Source organism: Symsagittifera roscoffensis, chromosome 4 (assembly GCF_963678635.1).
Source record: "Symsagittifera roscoffensis chromosome 4, txSymRosc1.1, whole genome shotgun sequence".
In the NCBI taxonomy this organism is placed as follows: Eukaryota; Metazoa; Xenacoelomorpha; order Acoela; family Convolutidae; genus Symsagittifera; species Symsagittifera roscoffensis.
In genome coordinates this window covers 46,065,183-46,086,256 of record NC_087065.1, presented here as the reverse complement: position 1 = coordinate 46,086,256, position 21,074 = coordinate 46,065,183, and the positions used below count along the sequence as shown (strand labels likewise).

Sequence of the window (21,074 nt, the reverse complement as noted above, 5' to 3'; positions counted from 1 at the left end):
AAAAAAAACGCAAACCCCAACATTGAATTAATTAACATTAAAAAAGTTGAAAAAATTTAACACCCCAGTTCATTTATTATTATTATTATGTAATTACTTGTTCTTTATTGAATGGAAAATTCTTCAGTGGATTAAAAAAGAGATTAGCAAAAGGTGTTTCCGAAGATCTTTGACCGGAGATAAGAAAAGCAACCCCAAAATACTGAATTTCGCGTTGCTAGAATTTCCAATCTCTATTCCCGCCTCCAATAGAAAATAGGCTGCAAAGCTCTTCTCCATTTTATGTTTCAACATACAGACTATTATAGTATTCTAAATAATGTGAAAATTGCATGTCTTAATTATTTAATTTCTCCGAATCGTCCCATCTTAAGCCTGAGCGACAGAACTTTTTAGGCGTGTTGGGTGGTGCTGCTTCTGTTAGCTTTGTAGCTGGTCAAGCAGTGACAGGAGAAACATACTATTCTAACGTGATACAAGCAGGAATGTCAGGCGATTCTGACGTGAATATAACCGATGATGATTTGTGGGGGTACAATGACGACATAACCATCGCGACATTCACAACAGAAGTCTCGAACCAGCTCGGCTACAACATAACAGGACTGAAACCCGGTCAGCGATATTTCCACCAAATCAAAGCAGGAACCTATATAACTTCGGGGGTGTCGGAACAACAGTTCACCAATGAGCTTGAGGAGGAGTTTATTCTAGGTAAGTTGTTGACACATCTTGGTTTTGTATACTTCAAGAAATTGATAGCTCCTTATTGTTAAAAAACACTTACTTCTTCGCCGAATGATCTTTTCCGCAGGCGAATTGTCAAAAATGGGTGTTTTTAGGCTCGTTTGGAAATTTTAGGCGCTCTAGATTGATCAAATCGGCTCTCTAGCGGCAAAAATGAATGAATTCAGCTTGCGTAAAATGATACCAAATGGTGAAACAAAAAAAATGTGAGGCTAGGAAACTAGGACGACAGGCATATCAATTTACGGAAAAAATAATAGAAATCAGTTTTTCAAGAAAAAACTGGAAAATTGAGACGACAAAAAATACGTTTGACAAAATGTGACATATCGCCCTGCCGGCCCAAAGAGTCTCCCCTTTGTACTATTTAGAGATATCCAAGTTTGGCGACGGACCCTAAAGTTTTCTAAAGGCGCCTTTGGCGCTAATTTATACTAAATTTGATGGGGGAGCGCGCGCCAAAAAAACGTGACTTTTTGATCAAAATTTTCCAAAAAAAACTGTTTTTCAAAACTTTGCCTGCGGCGCTAAAAGTTGGGCCAAAACAGTGTCTGTTTAGTGCTTTGGGAAAAAACTCGGAAAATCAATTTGATCGACCTAAAAAAAGGTAGACAATTTTCGAATTCTTTTTGAATATCCGCCCTCCACGAGAAAATCCTAGATGCGCCCCTGTATCGCATTAAACAAGTTTGTCGCGTATTTTTATTAGTACCGCGACAACTCACGCTAAAAGACAACTCGCAAAAATTGAAAATTTAGCTTGAATAACGGTATTGACAAGTCACAGCTCCGCTGTACCCTTCGACACTTAAAGCATACTGCGTATAAATTTTCCGTCGTACTTACTCTCTTACTTAAGTTAGTGATAAAAAATACCAAAAAAAGGTAGAGAAATAAAGTTCCTAATAATCGTGTTTCCCACACCATGTAGTTTTAGGTCAATGATAATGGTTTGTTAATAAAAAAGTTCAATAAGAAATTCAATACGTTCCATTAATATTTTGAAATGATTAAAGTTTAAGCTGCTCAAGTTTTTAACTGATATTAATCAGAAGCAGATTTAGAGGGCTTGGGGTTGTTCATTTTTCTGAGTCGGTTTTTGGTTATAATCATCATGCATGCATAATTGTTCAGAGTTGGGTGACATTGTAATGACTCCTGACAACGTAAAAATCTTGCAGAAGAAGGGAAAGGAGGAGGATCTGTGTGTGGTCTGGTGGTATCCAAAGGCAGCCGTCTTCTATAACTATATATGGGCAGAAGTGGAGGAGGGCAATACCAAAATTGCACCCGCTGAAGCCCCCAATCCATCCCATGATGCTGAATATCAACAAGTGAAGGAAGAAGTGAGTTTTTGTTGACTCAAGTAGCCTTTAACTTATACAACTGACTTGCAGTGTTTGAATGCAATCTTCAATTAATACGGCAAAGAATTAGATGGGACAAGGAAACAAACTAAAGGTTAAAAATCACAGAAATGTTTTTCCTTCCAAAATGTGAATTGAAACTATAAAACCATAAAAAATTGGCAACCCTTGTCGTCTGTTTTTCTAGTTACTTTTCTTGAAAAGACTATTCAATTTGGCAAAGAAGCGATGACAAGATAGATTAAAACGTTAAAATATTGCGTAAAAACGCTAACAAAACTTGCCTAAGAACTTATTTTTGTACAGTTACCTGCGCCGCGAGCAACTGGATATGAAATCGCAATTAATGCTGCTACAAGTTTTTGAGAGGCATCATTTTTCTAAAAACAAAATGGTTTCAAAAAGCCTCAAAATGATTAAACGAAAGTTTAAAAACTATGAACAACCGTATCCGTGTAAAACCATGCGAAACCCAATTTTTTGATAAAATCAAGCTGTTTTTCTTCAATCGCTAATTTTATGGACAACAATTTTTTGGCGAGGATCGTCTGGAGTTACCGCAATTAAATCGCAGTCTCGGATCGGTTATAGTCTGAAGAGGGACTGATCTAAGATTTTCATGACTTTGAAAAAAAAACAGGTCAAAATGCCGATTTGGCCCAAAAAATGCGTTTTTTTCTAGCGCGAGTTTCCTCAAAACTATATATTGGCATCGAAGGCGCGTTTAGAAATTTTTGTTGTCGTTTTTACGGTTGTTGGGGCTTTACAGTACAACTGAACGGATTTAAGTCCCATATCTTCTACAGTTTTGTTCAGTTGTTTCTACACATGTTGCAGTCGCAAAACAAGAGCCTTCATGCGTTTGTTTTGTTCCTCCAATCGATTGTCGAGAAACTCCCAAAGTAGACAATTAACTGCACGAATCTTGTCCTATAGTCCTAGTTTTTCAAAAAAAATCGATTTCTTGATTGATATTTATACGATTTACCAATCGACCATTCCGGAAATTAAACACTCCTCTCGTTTTCTCTGTCCCAGTTTTCTTGAGATTGAAAAACACTTGGAAACTCAACCATTGAGAGTAGATCAAAGTCGTCGCTCTTTCACGTATGAGATCAGACATTCAAAGTAGTTCATTCAGACGAAGAAACATTGCGAGGGGAAAGATGTGTAGCAATTTTAATTGTTCAGTTTACAATTGCAATTACTCAATTTAGAATTTTCTTGTGAAATTGCTCTAGTTTTGTCACACCTCTTTTTGGGGTACTTGAAATCTTTAAACCATAGTATGCGGTAGGTATAATTAGTGATTTGTACAGCTCAAAATTTTTTCGAATTTTCACTCCGTAATCAACGTTTTTTTGAATGCAATTGTATATATATAAACATATTTGGATACATCTGCTAGCAGCTTTTGGTGGCTTAATATTAATTCCTCAGAGAGATCTTTTTTTAAGATACTGAAAATTAGAGGCCCAAGCAGCGATTCCTGCTGGACTCCTCAAGTAAAATCCAAAGTATCAGACGAATTACTGTCTGCTCGTACGTAATGTTTTCTGCTGTTAAGATAATCAAAGATTCCAATGTTGCTATTTTTTCTGAGGAATTCGTAGAGGGCGCTTTGTCGAAAGATTTAGGTAATGACTGTTTCGTTATAATTAACAGTCTCCAAAATGTTCTATATAGTTTTGAATTTTTTTTGGAGAATTTGGAACTAAGTTCACCCCTTTATCGCAAAAACTTTCTTCAAGTTTGGTTTGCCTCCTTTTTCAATCCAATCTTGAGATTGCTGAGAAAAAGGAAAGTGTTTCAATGATCATTACCATGAAACCAAAAAGGGGCCACCACGGCAACCACGTAAATCATTAAAGCTGAAATTTTTTAACATGGCTTGGTCGGTCGAAAAAGGATCTAAAATACTTGGCCAATAATCCAACTGACTATCATGATATCAATTATTTAGCAAGAGGCTGGAATTCTTTGCTACCCGATGGCCTCTGCATCTGCAGCCGAAGTGGAAGTTGATATATACTTCTATATCGAGGGGGTCCATATTTCAATAATAAACGACGGCTGGTTTGAAACCTACAGTGGCGACTATTCTGTGACCACCAACTTGTCAGTCGGTAAGGGCTCGAATATTTTCAATACAAATCAAAGCCAAGATCAAGATTAAAATGAAATCGCGTTTCACTTTTATGGCGTTATTGAGCTTTTTATTACTTTTTTATTACGTTTTTTCTCGGATTGTGGTTGTTCGGACGTGTTATACGTTGGAAATACCTTCTTTCCAATGGCTCATAATTGAATCATTTTATGATAAAAATTGGGCCCTTTCGATGCCTAGGTATAACAAGACTGCTCGTATCAGGGCGAAGGACTGAATGTTCCGACTGCCTTTTGAGGTTTATGGAGCAGTAATAACAAAAAAAATTAAATGTAATAAAATAAAATGAAATTTTTTTTTCTAAAATTTGAAATTTCCTTATGAAAAACATCACCCCCACTCGCCATATAAAGTACAAAAGGATAGATTTCGCTCCTTGTAACAAATCAATTATGGCAAATAAGCTTCTTTCAACCAATTGGAACAATTTCTAAGACGGATTAAATATCCGCTTACGCGTTAATAGCGTGAAATATATCGCGCGTTAATTTTCCCAAATTGGTCAAAATGGCAATCTTTAAAACCCCATAACTTTACAAAAAATGATCACAGGTAAAATATCTTTTCAAATTTAAGCTCAGGACAACAATAGCTTTCGAATGATATAATTTTTTTTTGTCAAAAAATGGCTTGTTAAAAAGTCGAAATTTGTCTGAAGAAAAAAAAACCCACCCCGAGCACAAATATTCCGTTACTTTCGTATCAAAAGTCGGAACAACAACATCAATTTTACTGCTTGCTGTCTTTTTTTTATGCCTTTTTACTAACTTAATGAAAGTTTAGGAGAACAGAAAACCAATATGGTTTTATCGCCTTAAGCTATATGAATAGTTGACTCAGCTCCTGGATTTATTAAATGTTTGCTAACAGACTGCTCGTATCAGAATTATTTTACAATCCATCCACACCCCACCACCACCGCCATTGCAAAAGCTATTCATTACTGACGTAGAGGCATTTTGTGAGTTTATGTCAAATGTATGTCAAGTCCTTAGAGATGTGTGGCAACTTGCCTGTGATTCATATTTGACCCCTGTATCATCTGTAACTGCCTGAAACACAGAAGTGCAGTTAGCTTATGGTTTTGTATGATACAGTCGGATTTAGTGCACTTCATTCTAAATCTCGTTTTCTTCAACTGTAACATTACTGGAGTTCAAAATTTGCTTATGCTCGAATGCTAAACTACTCCTTTATAGAGGTTTTGTTACCAGCTTCCATAAGGTGATACTTCCAAAATCTTTGAAGTTTCACCTCAAGCAATATTATCTGAAAGAAGTTGCGTTGACGAGTAGAATTTTTGTGCTTTTTTCTTACTAATGATACAAATAAAGGCTTTTGGAACAAAGAAGCTTTTTGCACCAAATAAAGTTTTACAATCAAGACTTTTTCTAAGACTGCTTTTCCTTGAAGAGGTGAGTTTTGTCCTGGTGGCGTCGCACGAGGAGGGAGCATGTCTGGAGAGGGACGAGGAGTGGGAGTGTAAGGTCAGCGTCCACGTGACCTCTTTTGGAGCTGATATGAATCATCATTTAGAGTACCGTTACACGGTGAGCAGAATATACTACTTAACACTTAGCCTTGTAAATCACATTCGCACCTCATCAACGATTCGCAAGAAATTTCTTACAAAAATTTTCTAGCAAAAAATAGAGCCAAAGGGTCCCTTACTGGTACCAAAGGGTCCCCCAATGGTACTATTTCAAAACATCCGTTTTTGACTGATTTCAGACCATAAATTGACAGTTTCAAACGCCAATATATGTACTAGGGGAGAGCGCGAACTTTTTTGGACATTTTTTGATAAATTCGCTTGCTGTGCAGCAATTTTGGCCAAAATAGGAACTTTATACTGATTTCGGAGGGCTCAGAAAATCAATTTGGTCGACCTACAAAATTTTTATCTCAAGAAAACCCTAGACCCGCTCTTGAATAGAGCAAAAAGGGATAATTATAACGATCGGAATCAATTGCATTGTCTGTTCCATTTTTTGCCGTTGAGTTATACGATCTCTTGACAATTTTTCGAATTTTTGGGAATTGTTTTGAAAATCTCCCCTCGAGGAAATCGTAGAGTCGCCCCTGAATAGAGCAAAAAGCAATACTTACAATGATTAGTTTCAATTGCATTGTATATTCCATTAATTGCCAACGAATTATAGGATCTCTTGCCAATGACTTCTATGCAATTTTATTGGCCCATTTTGATGATATTCAGGCTAAACATTATTGATGAGTTTTTTTCAATATGTCAATTACCAACAATTTTGTTCTGGTATTAAAATCATAATAATAAATAGGAACATCGACACTAATTACTTTCCGTGATTATGATCGCGAGTTAGAGAATAATGAGTCCATGATGCAGTGGTTTATGATGAATTAGTGATCATGGTCCATCATAACTGACAAATCCAGGTTGACAAGGGCGGAAACAACGGGGCAATAATGAACATCGGCTGTGGGGTCGAAGACGCGCAAGGAAAGATGGACTGCAGCTCTTACGTCACTGGGCTGGCAAATGACGAGACCTACTCGGTGGCCTTCGAGAAACTGTGTGTCGTGGACACTGATGAGTGTATGGATTTGTCTGGAGATGGTCTGACTGTAGAGCTCAAAGTCTCCATGGCATGCGCTGGTACCTTTTAAAGCCCAAGTTTTTGGTTCTAATGTTTTGATTAACAAATAACGACACCTAAATTTTTCAAATCTTTTGATTAGTTCACCTTTAAAAAAGTCCAAAATATTTGAAAATGTGTAATGGCAGTTTTATCATGACCAAGAGACCTGAATTTCAGGCACATAGAAGATTTATAAAATCAACATAATGTGTTTGCTTGTCGCATTACATAATTACACTGATGGGTTTTAGCTCAGCCAATGGGACTCCTCGGATCAGCTGTTCTCATGTATCTGGCTAATATCTGGATATTTGGAAACTAATTGAACAATGGTGCGCGGAGAAAAACTGTACAGAAAATGGCGATTTCGTTGAAGGCTACTTAAAATTTTGAAATTTCAAGTACAATAATTGAATATCATTACACAGGTCAAGCGTAGTGTATTATAACGAAGATTTTTTCTAAACTTAAGTCGCAAATAAAAGTGCGCATTTGGTGGCACTTTTGTTTTACATCAGTTTAACAAAAGTGCCACCAAATGAGCACTTTTATTTGCCACTTAGATTAGAAAAAAATTCGGCTCAAACCCAAATTCGGCTCCCTAAATTCGGCTGAGAAACAGGTATGGCCTCAAACAAACCCATTTTTTGACAATTGGTTAATTTTTAAAACATTTTGATTTTTCTCAAAAAATACCCTGCCAAGTTGGAGATTAAAAAAATAACCAAAAAAAATAAGTTATCATACCTGTGCAAGGTGGTATGCCCTGCATTTTGTAAAAAACGATAGCCTTGGAAAATTTCCAATTTTTGAATATTTGCCAGCTTTTTGGAAAGTTATTTTTAAAAAACTAACCTTCTGATTCTGAGGTTGAGAGCTGGTTAATACTGACATGGTGCTTAGATTTTTTCAGCGTTAGCTGTTTTACCCTGTGATTTTCTAGATTTTTTTTTGTCTCTGTTCTCGGAAACGACTAAAAAATTGGGGCAGGGAAATCTTCAATCGACGAATTGGGAGGTTATTTCCTTGTTTTAGTAGAGAAAAGTTTATAGATTTAGGAAAAGTTAATTGTTTTTTGAGTTTTTGATTGGCTTAAGAAATCAGACCTTCAATCGAAAGAACAAGTAATAGTTTATTCTTTTAAATAAGCGGTTAAACTCATTACTCAAGCAGAAAAACACTAGGTTTTAGCGTAATTTCCATGAATTTCGAAAATGACACAACACAATCAGTACAATATTGAATTAAAAATAATAAAACAGGTAGATACAGCATTACCTGGGCCACTAGCTTATTTCCAAACAACTGTGGTGCAGATGCGAGGAAGTGAGGCTCCTAATCAAAAGGTCGGAAATTCGAATTACAACATTTAGGTAGTTTTGTTTTTTGGGCGAATTTTTGATTGAAGAACAGTGGCAGTTTGATAGAAACGGTAACTACCTTAAGCTGTCGTAGAGCAGATGCGAGAACGTGATACTCCTAATCTCAACAGTTTTTTTCTTAAGAATTATTTTATCTGATTTGTTTTTCCTGTTTGAAGCTCTTTTTTGCATTTTCCTCTGCGCTTACATTACAATTACCACTATTAATTCACTACTTACACAAAAGAAGCATACAAATTTGATTGAAAAAATCCCACACGCCCATCTTTGCCTTATTGGAAGTATTGATTAGACGCCTCTTCACAAACTAAATTTTTATTAGAGTCCCTATTGCTGACTTCAGCTTTTGACCTCTGATCCTAGTTGATTAATCTGAAACTTTGAACAAAGATTACAAATTTTTCCTGAATTGTAAGAGGTTCTAACTGAAGTCTGCGCTCAAAATCTGTACATCGTATGTGTAAATACAATATTATACTCAGATCATATCACTTTACAATTTAAACTTCAATAAATGTTTGTTGCTTCTATCGAAAGTTGCAATTGATTGATGAAGTCTTGGATAAAAATTCGAAGCCAATGTTGAGCGTTGATTTATTATTGTTTTTCTAAAATAGTTTCACAACTGAACTGCATAGGCAAAGCGGTTTTCTGTGTCATTGTTGAAGAATAAATGCATGCCTTGCTTTAGTAAGCAGGCCGATTCCTAAGCAAGGTCAATTCCAAATTGATTGAAGTATTTACAATCTACTTATAAAAAATGCAAAAAGAAAAAAGCATTTGAAGAAATTGAAACTTCAAGTAATTACAGTTAAACATCTTGTCGTATACAAGTTAAACCGATCATCGCAATCAAACTTGGTGCTTAAAAAATGAGCATTATCTAGAGGAGATCAAAAAGCTACGAAAAGATCTGGACCAGGATCATTTAATAATGAATCTGGGGAATGGACAAATAAAAAACTAATAAGCATTATCAGAACTCTAACTTCAAAGCTTTTAGTTCAACGAGATGTGGCGCAGAGCGTCAAAGCTTTTAATTCAAAGAAATGTAGCAAAAGTAACAAGTTTGTCTGAGACACTTGTTATTCAACCGAAACCTTTTCGTAACAGGCGACAACTCATAACAGGCAAAAAATTGTAAAAAGCGACAATTTGAAACGAGCGACAATTCGTGTCAAGGCTTTGGCAAGTAACATCTGGCAAGAGAAGAATACTGAGCGTGATTCAGTGTTCCTCGCTTAACCTACTGTTACGATTTGTCGCTTGTTCTGAAATGTCGCTTGTTACGTTTTTCGCCTTTTACGGAATGTCGTCCCACGTCAAAAAACATATTAGGTCTGAAACGGGAGCTTCTGCAGAAGTCAGGACACTAATTATTTACAAGACTTCTTGTATCAGGGCGACGCCCTGAACTTTCTGACTGCTCTTTTTAACGTCTATTTGCTAGTGATCAGTTCAAAAAATGAGAAATTTTTAAAGTAGTGGAAAGATAAGCTAAATCACTATAATACTTACTATCACTATAAAAATTTCAATTCAATTTAAAACAATTTCTATGCCGGATTATATTGCCAGTTAGGACTTCACAATATGAAGTAAATGGCGAGTTAAATATTCTAAATGGCTCTCTTGATCAAAAGTAAAACTGAACTCAGAAACGATTACAAAAAAATGATCAAAGTAACAACATCTTTTTTGGATTATGAGCTCAAGATGAAAATGATATTTAAAAATCCGTCAGAAATTGCTAGTTAGAAAATCAAGAGTGTTTTCTGCAGAAAAAAGCACTTCGGGTACAAATATTCTGTCTTTGTCTCCGACAATCGGAAAACTAGCTTGTCTCATGAGTAAAAATATTTCTGGCATTTTTTTTTTTCGAATAAACTTCTCCTCATTTGGCTTTCAACTTTTGGAACTGTTTACACTTGCAAGGGTAAATATCTTGCAATCGAGAACTACATTTTGTTTTCCATAAGCAACTGAACTTGCTTCATTATTGAGCCTTAAAAACTTCCAGTTTCCTTCCACTGAGGCGTGGAGGTTACGCGGTCGTTTTTGCACTTTTAGTTTTCAGGTTTTAGTCCCGTCAGTGCCTTGTTTTATTCAGTGGGTCTAATACAGAAAAAAAAATTTTCCGGTAAAAATTGAATTGTTCTTCATTGAAAGGCGTTTCATTTGTCTGTTCAAAAATTGTCAAGTTCTTCCGCTTCGGAAGTTTTCCGTTGCTTGTTGCCCTTGCGAAAAGCAAGAGTATTGTAATCGGTTATTAGACTTTTTTCCCGTAAACAATTTTGTTCACATGACCCATCTGGACTCCTGGTGGTACTTTGTTTGAAAATGAACTCAAAATGCATAGTTTCTCCTGCACACTTGTCTGGAGGTAACAATTACGCCTGGACCGCAGAGGTCCTGGGTTCGCACTTGACCATTTTTTTCAAGCAGGAAACATTCTGTTTCAAATAAAAATTTTGGCCTAATATTTTTCTGCATATGTTTGTCGCCTCCGTTAACACATCGGAGAATCGTCTGTTTTTGCTGAACAACAAAAACAGTTTGCATTTTAGTTGCTTATAGTGCGTTAACAGTTTAAAAACCGACGAATCGAAACTTGATTTTTACATTGATTGAAAGTTTACCGACTCTATTTAATTTTAAAAGTTTCGTTTTTTTTTTTCAATTTTATTGTATTTTTTTTTCGGCTTAGTAGGTTTCTGGGTGTTCTATATCGTTGTTTGATGGCCGAAAACAAAGTTTTCATGGGCGACTGTGTGTTATGAGGGAAAGGGTAAACAAGTTTTCTCAACCATCGGGGCATCTGACACAGATATAACACAATTGCTTGAGTCAAAAAAATCGCTTTGAATTTGGCCGGGACCTGTTTTTTTTGCAAATCAGAGTTTTTGTGCTTTTTCGGACTATGGTCCGTCTGTTTAATTTTGTCTAAATAATTTTTCGTAGCCGACTTTTTTGAAAGTTCAGCTTTCTTCCAAAATACTTCAACGGCCTTGCTTGAGACGACAGAGCCGGGGTGTCCTCTCAAGCAAGGGTGTTAAAGTAATTTGGAAAATAGCTGAACCTTCAAAAAGTGGGCTACGTAAAATTTATTAGACAAAATTAAACAGACAGACGATAGTCCGAAAAAGCACAAAAACTCTAATTTGCAATTCCAGTAGAGACCTGTTTCTTTTGCAAACTGAAAATTTTCGGCTTCCTTAGATTATTGTCTTTCTGCTAGTTCCGCAGATAGGGTTTTCCTTGGATTTTTTTTTCTTTCATTCCCAGAACTTTAAGTAGTATCTATTGATGCAGGTTATGTGTGTCGGGTATGATGATCTTCTAATGCAATTTTTATAATTTTATGGAAAAAAAATCGAGTTTTTGGATGATTCAAATTTGTTTTAAAATTTCTTCTTTCATTTTAATCAAAAATAGTGCCAAGCTCAGCTTCGCCTTTGTGTTTGAAACTCAAATGTATGGCTTGGCAAATCAGAAATTTTTGAGCTCAAGGTATAAACCAGGTTGTTAGAAACGATTTTTTCTAACTTTTTTACACAAAATGTTATGGCTCTCGGATTAGTTAGTTTTATAATTTTTCAACGGTTCCTTGGATCTATATGTCTTTTCTCGGTAACAGCACTATCAAATTCGAGATTGTTCAATGAAGTAAACAGTTGTTGAGACGCCTCCTTTGAATTAACGCCACAAAAAAGCGGAGTGGGAAAAGTCAAACTTTTGAAATTTCGACCGTTTTTTGAGAATGTGTGACTATTCTCAAAAACTACAGACCCAAATCAGAATTTTTGATGTTCAATCAAATTAACAGGTTGCGTGAATTCCTTTACAGGTGGCCTCTTTACACAAAAAGCTCTGATTCTCAGAATAATTAAAATTTTGAATTTTTGACCATTTTTTGGAAACTTAATGACTTTTCTCAAAAACTGCTCTGCCAGTTCTTAAGTAAGGTGTTCAATCGACAAACCCGGTTTCGGGAATCTTCTCTGCTGAAGCGCCATCGCCTATTTTCTTCAAAATTTAGTTTTTGCAAATTATTCTGAAAGTTAAGTGTTTGAAATTTTGACAGTTTTCTAGAAAACTTTTGAACTCTCTCGCCGGACAATTTGCAAAAAAAAATAGTTTTTCTTGGAAAAATTTCAATTTCTCAAGCGCTTGCACTCTTTTCACTTAAATTGTTTGAGAAACAATTGAAGTTTTTGAACAAAGTCAATTTTTTGAAATTACATCCAGTTTTCTTCATTCAGTATTCTTAAACAAAATTCAAAAAATAAGGAAGTACCTCCAGCTCTAGCAGGGCCCCTACTTAGTTTTTTGCCTGAGACTTAGTTGAGACATTGTTCACCTGCTGAGAAAGTTTTGGATCACCTGCTTTTTTTAAACATTTCACATTTTTCGACTTTCTATGTTTTATGGTTTTTTTGTATCGCAAATTGTGCAAAACTCAGGTTCGTGTCTGTGTTTAAACTAAACAATCCACAAAAAAACTCAAGAAAAGAGCAAAAAATTTAGAATATACATGCAAAACAAATTCAAAGCTGTGAAATCTGCTTAAGGAGGTTTGAATTAAAAAGTTTTTTGTTTGCAACTGAACTGCCGTGGTTTTTTCATTGTGTCAATTAAGAATAGTGTTTCAAAATTTCCTTGCTTTTCATATATAGCTGTTATTGCCATGCATGTTCAATAATTTTGTAAGTAACATAAACCAATGAGTTTGCTCACGAATGTGCAATTTTAACAAAAAATTGTTTTTAGTGAAAGTTCGAATCGGGAGCTTAATCGGGAATGCATGGTTCAAAACAGCACTTTTCAGTAGCTGAATTAAAAGTTTGCAACTGAAAGTATTTTCGATTGTTGAATTGTTTTCGTTTTTGCGAAACAAAATATATCAAATTTATTTTTCGTAGAACTGTTTTGATCAAGTGAGTTTGTATTGTTACCATGTTTTCAGGAAAATCACGGAAAATTCGTACTATTTTTTTCTTCACACAAGCTTCGATTTTTAACAAACCACTTTTCAACGGAGTTTTTATGTCGTGTCCTTATGACTTTTTACCATCCCTGAGCTCAAAATTAATTTTAACTTCTGATTTTTTTTGTAAATTTAACAAGTTTTGAAGAATGCCAATTTAGAATTTTTCGGACAGCTAAACAGCGATATAGTCGGTTCTTTTAATGCGCGAGTAACTTACTCAAGCCCAAAATTTATTCCAATTTGATTTAACGAAATGTGTTTAAAACAACTAGTAGCTCGCTAGACGCTATTCACATTGCTTTGTACTTTACGCAGTAGGAGAAAAAAATTCAAATTTTTTTTTTGAAAAATTGTCTTATATAAGTCTTATCTTTTATACATTTCCTAAAAAATGATTGAATGCTTGGGCATAAGAGGCAATTGGAAAATTTAAGGCCTAGCCCTGCGTTACCAGCTTTACTTTGCTTGTGCTGAAAAAGTTCAGGAAACATTCATGCAAAAGGCGTGAAAGGGATTACTTGCATGTATTTTTTTTACAAATCAAGAAACGTTTAAGCTGGCATAACCAATCAATCAAATCTAAATTGGAAAAAAATCATTTTTTTGGGGTATTTTGAGTTTTTTTGATTTTTTAAAATGCTTGTTTTCAAGGGTGATTTCGGACGCAACTTCTATTTTCAACAAATTTCTCACCTGGAATTAGAGTAATCAATCAACGCTACCATAAATGAAAAAATAAAAACTGGGTATTGAACATCATTACGAGGCGAAACTGTGCATTTTGTAAATTTTAAACGGATTCCGCAACAGGCCAGAATTAGATTTGTTGGGGAATCCGCAACATTGCTACTTTTCTTTGATGTTATTTGCTGTTTTGGATTCGACGGACAAATAACTACAACACTGTATTGCTCAAAATGGCTTTAAAAACAAGCAAATTTGCGGAATCCGCAACAAACTTTGCGGAATCTGGGACAGTTTATGCAATCCATAGACAAATAATAAATTATGTGTTCAGTAGACTAAAGCAGTCGTGGAATCCGCAAATTGTAAGCGGAATCCGCATAAATTTGTGGAATACGCTTACTTTCGCGGAATCTGCTTACATTTGCGGAATTTGGAACAACCAGCTAGATCCGCTCGTTGCGGAAACCGCATCAAGATAATAAGCCGACAAAAGTTAAGTTACAAATATTTGTACGCAGAAACCACGGAAATTTTTAAAGTAGAATCCACTTACATTTTGGAACATGTTTAAAGACTTGTCTCTGGAATCCAAGAACATACAGACACAAAATTGTGCGCCTTCCGGGTCTGAGAATGTCAAATTACATCATCTGCACTAGGTTTTTTGAACCGCGTGACATTTTGCTGTCAAATAGCTGAGTTTTCAAAATGAACCACTCAATTGTCTTCCTGTGATGCTTCACACAGCATGAACATGTTTTTTCTCCGTTTGTCCAAAAAAGGGCTCACTCCGATGCAAAACTTCGTAAATATAGTGAAAACTGTTTTTTTTTTAGATCCAGAATGATTTTGTAAGTCCTTAAAACCAAATTTTGATATTTTTATAGCGCTGATAAATTTCTAATGGTTAGCATAAAAGTGTTACTGAATTGTGACGCAAGTGCCGTATACAAGCATTTTAAAGAGTATAAAATAGCTTTTGATTTTTTCAAATGTGCTTATGGTCAATTGGGTTATCGAGCCTGAGTTGGTTATTTTTGATTCAGTGCATTTGAGTTAGAAATTGCCTGGTCAAGGTTTTCGATTTATGTCTCGAGATAATATTTTTTTCAAAACAGTATTTACAGTATACACTTTATTCATTTTATGTAGATTTTATTAATAAAGCGCTCATTCGAAATATGCCTCAACTGAGTACGGTCAGATCATGTCAAAGTTCAACCGAGCACAGTTAAACATATTTAAACTTGGTCGAACAATGTTGAAACTCATCAGAGATTGGTCGAGCACAGTCAGGAGCTACACATAGTCTCGCTGTAAGAGAAAAAATTTAACTTTTTAATTCAGTTTTATCTTTCAATTTTGGATGACTCATATGAGAAGAAGGTCGAAACATACCGGTGGAGACAATCGCGAAAAATCTAAATGATCTCAAAACACATGCAAAGATGCCGGAGACGATCGAAACTGTATTTTGTTTGATACGGTCGACGCAAAGTGTGAATAACACGAACGGGTGGAACAAAACGTCTTCCAATTTACCTGTTTCAGCATGGCGCTGTTTCAAAGAAGTTGATGAGTGGAACAGCGATCTAGTCATATAAATGCGTAAAGCCCCCTCAATAAATGATCTGCGGGTCCCCGGGTCGCGGCTCATGTTTCGACCGACTCGACGAAAATATGTATCGATAGCTTAATATGTCTCGACTATGTTCGACCAAAAAAAAAAATCTTACGACCGAGTTCGACCGTAGAAAAATATTTTGGCTGCGGTTGATCGAACAAAACGATTCAGCAGAGTTCGACCATGAAATATTTTTACCTCAATCTTTTATATTAAATGTAACTCCGAATGCGCTATGGACGCAACGTTTAACTGAACACAATGCTTAAGATTTATTAGGAGAAAATGTTTAAAAGGCTATCAAATATTCAAGAAGTATTTAGAGCAACCATCGGAAGATGAACTCGATCCAACTTCAAGGCTAGACAGTACCTGTCCAACTTTTTTTTTCCAAAATTTCGTGTCAATTATGTCTAGAACTGTCAAAAGTTTAGTCTGAAACAGCAACCTCCATGCTTAGAATGAAAATTTTGCGAACCTATTCGGCCTATGAACTAAATGGAAATGTTTCAACTTTTCATAACTTGAAAAGCTTTCTTTGAAATTTTTTTTTTCGCGAATCGATTCAGTCTACAAGATAACTTGAAATTATTCAAAGATTCATAGCTTTAAAAGCTTGCTTAAAAAACAAATTTTTCGCAAACCTATTTGGTCTAAGAAAGAGTTTGAAATATTTCAAAATTTCATAGGTTTAAAAGCTTGCTTAAAGAAACTTAAAGTTTTCGCGAACCGATTCAATCTAAGTGAAACTTGTAATAACTCAAAATTCAACAGCTTTAAAAGCTTGCTAAGAAAAAAAACCTTCTCACAAACCGATTCAGTCTATGAATTAACTTGAAATAATTCAAAGTTTCATAGCTTCAAAAGTTTCTTCAGAAAAAGAGAAACTTTTTGCGAACCGATTCGGTCCACGAAATAAATTGAATTATTTCAAAGTTTTATAGCTTGTATCAACAAACTTGAAGGTTTCCGCGAACCGATTCAGCGAAGGAAATAACGTGTAATAATTCAAAAGCTTGCTTAGAAAACTTAAGTTTTTCGCGAATCGATTCAATGTATGAAATAACTTGAAATAATTCATAGTTTCATAGCCTGAAAAGATTCCATAGAAAATCTAGTTTCACCATCAAGTTTGCTTCGTGAAATAAACGCAGTGTTTAACTGAATGCAACGTTTTAGCTTTGTCGAATGCAACGTTTAAAAAAAGTCTCTAGGCTTAACGTTTAAGAGAAGGCCACGAATCTTCTGGAACTTTGAAGTTTTCTTAAGTCTGGAATGTTTTAGAGTTATTTTTGAAAGCAATTTAATTCTTTAGACAAGGTGAAGTCAATTCATTTTCAAGGCTAGACAGTGCCGGTCCATTTTTTTTGGAAATTTTGCCGTTTCAGATTGAGGTCATGATGAAACGAAGCAATCGAAACCAGCAACCAGTTTCCTAGAAAAACTAGCTGTTTGCAAACCGATTTGCCCAATGAAATGTTTTGAATTATTTCCTAAGTTTCAACGCTGGTATACCTTGCTCAGAAGATTATAAATTTTTCAGCAATTGACTTGCACTGTGAAAACTTAAGATAATTCATATTTTCATTGCCTCAATAGCTAGCTTAGAGAAATTGAAACTTCTCGCCAATCATTTATCTCTATGAAAAAACTCAGAGTTTTTTGCAAACCTTTTCAGCAAACTTTCTGCAAACCGATTTGCTTTTGAAATAACTTGAAATGTTTCAAAAGTTTCAGAGTTTTAATTGCTCGCTTAGAAGAACTTAACCCTTTCGCTGAAAAATTCGGTCTAGAAAATATTTTGAGATATTTCAAAGTTTTCTAGCTTAATTAGCTTGCTTGCAAAAACATTTCGCGAACCGATTGGATCTATGAAGTAACTTGAAAGTTTCAAAGTTTCAGATCTCGAATAGCTTGCTTAAATCTTGCCAGTCGATTTGCTCTATTCAACAATTTGAAATTTTTAAAATTTTCGTTGATTTGGTTTATTAAATAACTTGAAGTGTTTTAGCTTGCTTATAACAACTTAAATTTTTCGCGAACTGACTTAGTCTTTGAAGTAACAAGAAATATTTCAAAGTTTCCTTGCTTTATTAGCTTCCATAGAAAATCTAAAGTTTCGCCATCCAATTTGCTTTGTGAAACAATTTGAAAAATTTCAAAGTCTTATAGCTTGAAAAGCCTGCTTAAAAACCCAAAGTTTTTCAAACCGATTTACGATAGGGCTCAACTTGAAGTTGTTCAATGTTTTATTGCTTGGATAGCTTGATATGAACAATAATTAAGTTTTTGCGAGTCAATTGACTATTGGAGACGCGCTTGCTAGTTAAAATTAAAATATGTGCTTTTCGTGTAATTTTTTGTGTCAAATTTTTATCAGATTGTAAAAGTGCGTAACAGTTACTGAAGTGGGAATAGCTCTTAGCGAAACTTCTTTTTATAAAATAAATTGCGCAATGAAATGTGAACTTTCGTTTTAATTTTGTGACAAGGTAAAATATTGTTTAAATCAACTAAAAATACCCTTGAGAATTATAGTTCTTGGCTTAGAACTCACCTCAAATGACTGTTGCTAAACTCAGTACTCTGAAATTGAGGTTTTTTGATGAGCCTAATTTTTGCTTAAAATTTCAAACAAGAATGTGTTTTGGAATTGAGTTCAAGTTTATTTTTTGTTTATTTCGACTTTAGTTTTCTGATTTTGTGTTCCTTTCATGTTTCGACCGACCTGACTTTATGTTTCGACTTTGCTTTCGACTATAGGGCCATCTCGACAATAGCTTTTTTGGTCAAACTCTGACATGTGTTCGATCCGCCTCGGTCGAAACATCAATCGCAAACCTTGACCCGGGCGAGCTGTGGATCAACCAAGAAAAATCGTTTGGAATCGAGGCGAAGTTTTAACTCGAGACTCTTTGCGCCCTGGCGAAAAGACGCATAATGAGATACACAACAGGATGTCTTGCATTAATCTAAGAACCACCCAGTGCCCGCTGATTCTGGAGATAATTTTCAAAACAAACAGAAGGATCAGCTTATCTAAAAAAAACAATCGGAGCATTGGAGCAAATCTTTGCGAAGTTGAGCGGGTTGTCGGCAACCTGGACAAATTTAATTGCACATTCAATAGAAATACATTTAATGTTAAATGGCAGATGGAGAAATGCAAACAAATAGTACAAAAATGCCCTGAACTATGAGCGCGGGGTCAAGTACGCAAAAGGCAACGATTATGTTCGGGGCAAAATCAACAACAAGCAATGACCAGGAGGAGGTCCGTTTTAATTTATAGTCAGGTCAATTAACGCAAGCTATGAAAAATCTCGAACCAAGGTAGAGGTCCAAGAATTGTATTGCGACAATTGTTACTCAAAAGAGGTATAATGAAACCATTTACCCAAATCAGTATGTTGCGACCATTGCGACTGAAAATGGGTATGTTGCGACTTTGCGCGTCTTAAAAAGTATGTTGCGACCATTGTAACTCAAAATGGGTATGTTGCGACTTTGCGCGGCCCAAAAAAGTATGTTGCGACCATAGCGACTCAAAATGGGTATGCTGCAACTTTGCCTGACCCGAAAATTTTGAGCGATTCCGCTGGACCCCCCCCCCCCCCCCAAGTTTTACATTCAATGCATTATTTACGCCGAAATAGTTGTACCGGGAGATGCTAAAATTGTGACTAGATTTAGCATCACGCCCACGCTTTCTTAACACCTTGCCCAGCCCACAGGTCCGAGACGTCTGAAAACAGGTTAGATTAGGTTTTGTCGCGCTCTCTCAAATGATGTTGTGTAGTAAAGTTCCTGAATGTTAGTTTTGTTTGAGTAATTACCTCACTTGGAAACAATTTCTTATTATAATTACAATAATCAACTACTGCATGTCCCACGGGCCATTGTAATTGCGCATGTAGGGTTGATGTGGCGTAAAAGAATGAATCAACTTATCTGAAGGAGATTTCAGCTTGCCGAGTCCTTGATTAGCTATTGGTCCTAATTGTCGAAAGTAAAATAACCGGGATGATTCCGTTCAAACAAACCACATAGCCACGGGTGGCTCGGATGACCGTGTTGTGTTGATACCAGCGAAGAAAATTGGAAATCAAAAGAGGGGACTAAAGTTCCAAATGCAACATACGGAAAGAATGCGAAATCAGTCATAAATAACGGATGCCCAATATCTATATTCTCCAATATCGACTAGCGTTAAATGAGACATTTTCAAAAAGCGCAACTATAAGGTTTTTTTTGATAAAAAATTATTTGGATGAGCCATTGGCGTCTCTGGTTGCAATTATTTTTTCTAGTTGTCTCAGAAATTGACAGAATTTTCACGCTTGGGTTGCTTGTTTTTGTTCAGTCAATTTTAACTTCAGTTTTCTGTTTAGTATCACCTCTTTAATTTTTTCTAGTCGGGGGGGGGGGGGGGGTTAAAAATTTCAATTCGACCATGATCCGGCTCCAATTATGGGCCAAATGAATATGTTGTTTTATGATTTCAATAACCTAACTGGTCACGCTGATTTCATATTGACCCAAAAGTTAACTCTCAAAAATGATAATTGGAAATTCAATGTTTTATAGGCTTTCTCTATTTTGTTTATTTTCAATTTGAGGCCAATAGATGGTACTCGGAACTCATGTGCCTCTCGAAGTCCAGTTCAACTAAACCATTCCTAAAAGAGTTAGAGCGAGCACTTTGCTTTTATAAAAACTCCGGGTGGCTTGGATGACCATGTTGTGTCTATACCAGTAAAAAGAGAAAACTCGAACTGAAAAGAGGGAACAGAGGTTCCAAATGCAAGATACGGAAAGAAGGCGAAACCGTACATAAATAACGGATGACCAATAAGATTTTCTAACATTGACTACTTAAATATGAGACCCGGGTGACAAGTGAGTAACTGTGGCGGGTAAATGAAAACTTTTCGAAAATTATTAGCGCGGAGGGTGAAGAAAAGGAGTCAATACTGGTGGAATGGAAATCCTACGTCTTTTTTTCACCAAACAAACGTAGATTCTTCAAAAAGTTTTTTTTGACCGGTTAAAAATTTAAGTTTTTTTTCTGATAATTACCAAACTATGCGCTAGAAACATCACGTTGTGATTTAAATGGTGAGCTGGGGATTATTTTTCAAGAACAAAAAATCAGAAACTTTCCAAAAAGCGCTTTTTTTATTGAAAAAAACTGCGTCAAAAATGTGAATTCCGTAGAATTTGACAAAAAATTCACGCTTATATTGACTATTTTTTTTATTCAATCGACAATCATTTTTCGACAATCAAACTAATGATTTTGACAAAAAAATCTTACCCTGTCGTAGATTGCAAATTCAAAATAATATTTCATCTCCGAATTTTTTGTGGGGTTTGAGAATTATCAATTTGACTATAATCTGGCTCCAGTTATGGGCGCTATGAAAATGTTTGTTGATGATTCCCTGAATTTCGTTCAAAGTATATGAGCTTGGCGAGTTATCCCGAAC

The 21,074-nt window shown here is 35.5% G+C and overlaps 1 protein-coding gene across 1 annotated transcript in view; it reads left to right on the top strand.

The window, feature by feature from the left end:
* Positions 1-8,852, top strand: part of LOC134845060 (uncharacterized) — a 38,901-nt gene extending 30,049 nt beyond the window's left edge. Inside the window, exons 2-7 of the mRNA XM_063861902.1 lie at positions 397-714; positions 1,882-2,093; positions 4,078-4,240; positions 5,695-5,831; positions 6,700-6,919; positions 7,154-8,852. Coding sequence (XP_063717972.1) covers positions 397-714; positions 1,882-2,093; positions 4,078-4,240; positions 5,695-5,831; positions 6,700-6,919; positions 7,154-7,224 — 1,121 coding nt within the window. The 3' untranslated portion in view covers positions 7,225-8,852. The remainder of the gene's footprint in view (positions 1-396; positions 715-1,881; positions 2,094-4,077; positions 4,241-5,694; positions 5,832-6,699; positions 6,920-7,153) is intronic.
* The last annotated feature ends 12,222 nt before the right edge of the window (positions 8,853-21,074 follow it).